Consider the following 6,266-nt stretch of genomic DNA (forward strand, 5'->3'; position numbering starts at 1 on the left):
CAAGTAGAACATAAGGTTGACGGAATCCCGGGGACTGCGCCTACCTGATGAGCCCAAAGTGGAAGGGCGAAACCGGTCGTGGGCTGTCGATGGACTTTCAGCAACCTTATGAGTAATACATTACAAAGATAAGCTTGTATGTTTGTTGTCAACGTACTCTTGCTGAGGCCTTTTTATTTTGGGAAAACCAATAAAAACATTGTATCAACCGCATACACATAATATTTTTTGACTCCAGGCCTTTATCGAAGCCATACTCAAATTTGAAACATCAATTTTGAGAAGCGTTAAGACAATCAAAGTCTAGTAACCGGTTTACACATAGCACTCGTGAACAAACTTTAGTAAAAAACGCCTTCCACCTAATCATGTCAGTGAACTAATTAGAAAAAATATTGAGTCGGGGACACAACAGCCTGTCCTTTAGCAACCGCAAAACATGAAGTCACGAAGGATTTACTGAAGGTTGGAAGAGAGTTACATGACCAAGCAGTTACGCAGGAAAATTAACTCCAAACTCCCCATTTCGGCCTGCTGATCTGGCCACGTGTGACTCGGAGGGTGCCAACTTCATCCTCACGTGTTCTGGGACATCTTTGACCCTAGGCAAGAGACTTTGAGTTTTCAGACGATGCAAACGTCCGCCTTATTGTGGAAGTGTTGCGACCGGTGCAATAATGGCGCTGACTATTAATCCATTATGAAGTTCACACTTATGAATGTGACGATGAATGGCATCTTCGATAGCCCAGCTGTTTGGAGCACATGACCGGGATGCTTCTTGTGGTTGATTCATGCCCCATCTGAACGTATTTTTCCACTCGTATGCTGTTTACTCTCTCTTTCACAACAAACCAGGTCAATTTCTGCTAGATTTTGACCCTGAGAAACAATATTTACCAGCTGGGGATGTCAACATTCTGCAGCAATGTGAGAAATATTGGCCTACCCTTCACCACACATCTAGATCCCCGCCTTCTGAGGTGAACTGGAAGATATCAACATTGAAGAAATATATGTATGCGCGTGCAAACTTTCTGGATGAGTTTATGTGCAAGCGTTCCGCGATGTATCTGCTAGAGGTACCTCTGGGTAACTGGTAGAATACTTATCAGTTAGTTTAACCCGCAGTTGACCACTGCATGTAGTGACGATGTTGAGTATTCAAGGTTCAGCACACCTGTAGTCTTCAAACCCTGGTAGTGCTCAACACTGAACTTGGTTGATCACAAACTTCGTGGGTTTGGTTTCGCACCCACTGAGCAGCTAGAGGGTAACGGTTCATTTTTCTGTTTATTTTTCAGCATACATCTTAACTGAGATTGATTCTGGTTGCCATGAGTGAAGTAAGCTTGCGTTTTTATGGTACTTAGACTAGATATTCATGACAAGGATGACAAACGGCGGACAATCGTTGGTAATGGGTCAAATAGCCTCATTCTGGGTTTTGTAGTGGTTGGATTCCTGAAATCGTATTTCGCCACACTCAAGACCATGGAGCTCTGTCGCGTTCCGTATTGGGTTTCGCGAATGTGTGAGACATAAATAAGCTGGAAGCTTTTTATGGTCGCTCTCGCTAGGATGCTCTGTTTATCGTCTTACTCTGTTTTACTTGCCTGAATATGGTACAGTAGATTACACCCTGTAAGTGCAACCGAGAGGAATTACCGGTTTTTCGATCTGCATTGGAGATGATCACCAATTCGAATCTCTAGTCGAAAATTCCAAGCAGGTAGCTGACACCTAAGCAGTTGGGACGCAAGCCAGTTAGGCGCTGTTGATCGGCAGCTCATAGCCGGGTGGTTCAATCTTTACCTACTTGCCGGAAGGACGAGAGTTCAAACCCTAAGGGAACTACATGAGTTGCCTAATGCCGATGATTCATAAGGAAGATGCGACACTTGTGCACACCTTCCACCCTTTCAAAATCACTTGGCCGGAACAAAATCTCCACTGCAAGATTTTCAAACTCTTTCCGCTCAATGATACATCAGTGATTTATTAGAATACCCAGACCAATAGATGTGCTCAGCATCCAGAGTTTGAGTGTCTACTTGACCTAGAAGCTCCGAACATATTTTCAGCGATCCTGTTGAATGATGAGTAAAATGAGCACAACTCCCCTTCATATATATCAAACAGCTGGTCTTTAGCAAATGAGTGTCTTTTGAAACAAACAACGAGGATTCATCTTATATACTCTGTTTATTGCGACAAAACTTGCGATCTATATTCCCACTAGTGGATGCACACACGTGCACATCTGTTGTGTATTTCTTACATCCTCAACTTTAAGGACGTGGAGACTGTCACCCCGCTGACAACTGTTCACTGCATCTTCCTAATTGAAAGCGAATGTCCAATTTGTTCCTTTACCTTCCGTTACCAGATCACCGGTTCGGCCAATAGGTTCTTGAAACAGACCGAGGGGGAGCAATCAACAAAAACAGTTTATAATTACTGTTTAGGCCCCCTGAGTTCATCCAAAACTTGCACCATAATCAGGACGCGTTGTTCACAGTATTTTTGGTTTTCTATCAAGATTTTTACAACTGGAACTATAATTTGAGATTTCATCCTGGAATCGGTCAACGCCTGTCCCAAAGTTGTCACGGCTTTCGTCAGTGAGCACAAATAATCCATCCTTTGGAATATGGACATTCAGGTGTGATTCCGGAGACCGTGGCAAATCCGTGAAGCCCTTTAAGCTCGCAGACCCTTATTGCGTCACCGCATTCATTCTATGGCTTGTGGACATGGTTCTTGATCGGAATGTAACTTCCTCTTTGAAGGAATTATGGCATTTCTTGGGAAATTAGAGCACTAAATCGGCGTTTTATTCAATCGGGTGAGTTTAGATTCATTAAAATGGATCTGTTCATAGCAGACTGGTGCAACGAACATCACGCAGTCCAGCGTGTGTGTACAAAACTGATCCAAGACTGCCACTGAATCACTGCTACACATATGACTTTCAATCATATGTTCGAAATAAGCTTCGAAGGGGTTCTGAACTCTGCCTGACTTATTCTCTAAGGGTTGGCAAAGACTCCTGATTAAACAGTTTGGAACTTGAGCACTCTGTTTACTGGCACCGACGCTCAGTCTTGACGTTGTATATCGTGCTGCTTGTCACTCTTAAGGCTTATTCCAACATGAACGACTGGCTCAGCTGTAACGTTGAAAACAATAAATTGTGCCTATATATTGTAAACATACCTCAATACCTTCAGGCATGAGTCTGACTAGACAGTGAATATGTTCTGGACGACGGGCTAACGCAGAACCGTCGGGACCAACACTGTCTTAGGAAACATTCCTCCACTACCGACTGATGTTTTGGTTTTAACAAGCCCTTTCTAAAGGTTTGCTTTGTTCAATCGACATCCTTCTATCTGGCAGGGAGTAAACCGTTTTCTCCAGGTCATATCTTTAAGATCAAATGAGACTTACTCACTCAGCACTGATGTAAAAGTAAGACGATAAATTCGTGTTTAATCTAGATTCCTTTGTGCAATAAAAAAACGTCGTCAGTTTGCTTAACTTTTCTCGGAACTCCGGGCAGAGCATCAGTCGGTAGGTAGACGCTAGCACCATCCAACGAACCACCTGTTATTGATCTATCCCTCTGTAAGGACTTGGCTACCTGCCAAGTTGCGGAACACGCCTTTAGGCGAGTGAAGTTGTTGTTGATTCGAGGGAAGATCACAGGCCAGTTAGGTATCTACAAACAGTCCTTTAGATCGCCCGTAATTTTTAAAAAGCCTTTGTGTGAACGCGTGTTCAGAGTTTAAATTTTCTGGCGCGAACAGCTAGTAAGCCCTGTTTTCAGTTTGCTTTGTCTATTATCAGTGCCCAATAGAAACTAGCGTTACGTGGAAAGTTCCTTTAATAAGCAATTTTGAGGAGCGTCTATCGACTAACAACCTTCCTATGGATAACTCCAGCTGTTGTCTACTGTTGTTACATTGATCAAGGTATTCATCTGACGGGATGTAGCAAAACAAATGCGAGCTTATTAAAAAGTAGTGTCTCTTAAGCCAGACGTTTCCTTTCTAAACTTGAGGACCGATTTCTAGTGGACTCAAAAGACTGATAAGTTTTTATTTCCGTAATGTACTAATCACAGTTCAATATGTCGCATTCTAGACGTAATACACTACTCTTAAGCTTGTTGAAAAATTTCGACAGCCAACGACTGGTTTCGCCCTTCTTGAGGCGCATCAGGTAGGCACATTCTCGCGTTTCCGTCAAACTTACGTAAACCCAAAGTGGTATGCAAATGAGTGTATTTGTTGCATTCCAGCGTTTCCGGAAAACTTACGTAAACCCAAAGTGGTATGCGAATGAGTGTATCTGTCGAGATCAGTCCAATCTAGGTTCAAGTAGAACATAAAACTGACGGAAACTATTGTAATGTACCTTCCTGATGAGTCTCAGGAGTGGCGGAACCGTTTATGGGCTGTCGAAGACTATTCAACAATTTTACGAGTAGTATATCACGTTTATGCAATGTCTTGCTATATCTAGAATATTGCACTAAATGAAGCATGAGGCGATCAACTGCTGAAGAACATCATAAACCATAGATTCAGCTGTTCAGTTAGCCTCCCGTCAAAATGCGAATGAGTGTGTGCCGGATTCTGGTTTCTTCACGGTCATGACTTTATTTGAGTGTGTCTATAGCTGATCATTAATTTCGCCATTCATCTGTCCACATCGGGGACAGTGCAAGTACTCAATAGTTCCGAAGTGGAACTCGCATGGAAGGGTGGGACTGAAGATATCCATCACATGAAATTCAGTGAATCCTCGACCAACCAACATAGTCTACCGATTGGGAACATTCTGCTTCACTGAATGAAGATTGACACGGTGTTGTATCCAGCTTGGCACTCGCGGCTGGAAAAGAAATTTTTGTCGGATATCCACGTGGGCGTGTACCGCACGAAAACAGTTGTACTCATACATTCTCCCTAGAAATATAAATAGTCTGGAATGTATTTATTCTGGTTGCGTTGGTGATTATGGACGCCGAAATGAACGTGTGAGCTAAGCTGATAGGAAAAATAAAGACAAATTACAGGATACAGGGGAGCATTCAACCCAGAGTTATATTCATTTTCGCATCGAGGTACTGTGGATCATTACTATGGAGAAAGTAGTGATCGGAGTGATGCGGTACCAGACTGTTGTCACATATTCCCATGTCAGTTATCTAATCAAACAACGGGATAAAACAGCGTTTTGTCTCCTGAAAGTGAGGATTGTGTTGTCTGTCTTCATTTAAAAGTACTTTAAAGCGGTCCACTAATGCAACTTCACGGTTACGGGTAACTAGGGTTGAAGGCGCCGTCTTCAACAGGCCTGCCTGGGTTTATGTTACATTTCTGAACACCACATGCCCTCCAACTTGATGGATGTCGGCACAACATTACACACGAACAGAGCAAAGAAGGTTTTGTCCCTGTATTCTTAGCGTCGAAGACAACTATCATGGGCATTTTTGCTTGGATCATCCAAGTACCTGAAGGCCATAAACTCATCCATCACTAAACACATACAGGCGGCAGAATGAAAAGTTCGTTGTAAATTTTGTATCTGTTTTGTTCCCAGTTTGTCAACCAGTCCACATTAGAAGAACTTGTACAATTAACAAGAAAATGTTCACAAGCCAGTATGCTATTATCAGGTCTTTGGACATCCCCGTAAAGCCGCCGTCAGTTCTTCCAGGTTTACTTGTCCATCTCCGTCCTTGTCGATGCTGGTTATGTAAGCTCCTATCTGTTTGCTCGTGTACTTGGCTTTGTTGGCCTTGAAAAAGCGAGAAAGTTCTTGTTTGGTTATTTTCCCGTTCCCATCTTTGTCAATTGCTCTGAAAATGCCGGCGATTTCTCTGTCCCTGACCCAAAAACAGAATGATAATTCAGTAAGCAAAATTCATAAAAATAAATAAGACGTCTTGTTTTTTGGCCATCAAAATCTATTGGAAAATTATGCGATAAAATTTAATATTTTCGCAACTACGCTGAGATGTAGCAACTCGTCAAGGAGAAGAAGCTCCCACCTCCCTTCCTCTCAAAGGAAGATGTTATAGTGGCAAGTGTCTAACTTAAAGTAGACTGCCTTTGGGAAAACCTTTTTTGGAAAGGAATATTCAGAGAGCGCCATTGGCTCACCAACACATGCGTTTGGTGTCAACGGTCTGAATGGATCAAAAGTCGCCCTGGTTGCATTTGCATATAAAATATTTTACGTAAAACACA

General features: G+C 42.6%; 1 protein-coding gene across 1 annotated transcript in view; it reads right to left on the minus strand.

Moving 5' to 3' along the window:
• T265_09307 (hypothetical protein) overlaps positions 1-5,550 on the minus strand; it is a gene marked incomplete at both ends in the record, with an annotated part of 30,778 nt that extends 25,228 nt beyond the window's left edge. The window contains one exon of the mRNA XM_009175336.1: positions 5,528-5,550. Within this exon, the coding sequence (XP_009173600.1) occupies positions 5,528-5,550 (23 nt within the window). The remainder of the gene's footprint in view (positions 1-5,527) is intronic.
• Positions 5,551-6,266: the final 716 nt, after the last annotated feature.

This window comes from Opisthorchis viverrini (genome assembly GCF_000715545.1).
Source record: "Opisthorchis viverrini unplaced genomic scaffold opera_v5_273, whole genome shotgun sequence".
Classification (NCBI taxonomy): domain Eukaryota; kingdom Metazoa; phylum Platyhelminthes; class Trematoda; order Opisthorchiida; family Opisthorchiidae; genus Opisthorchis; species Opisthorchis viverrini.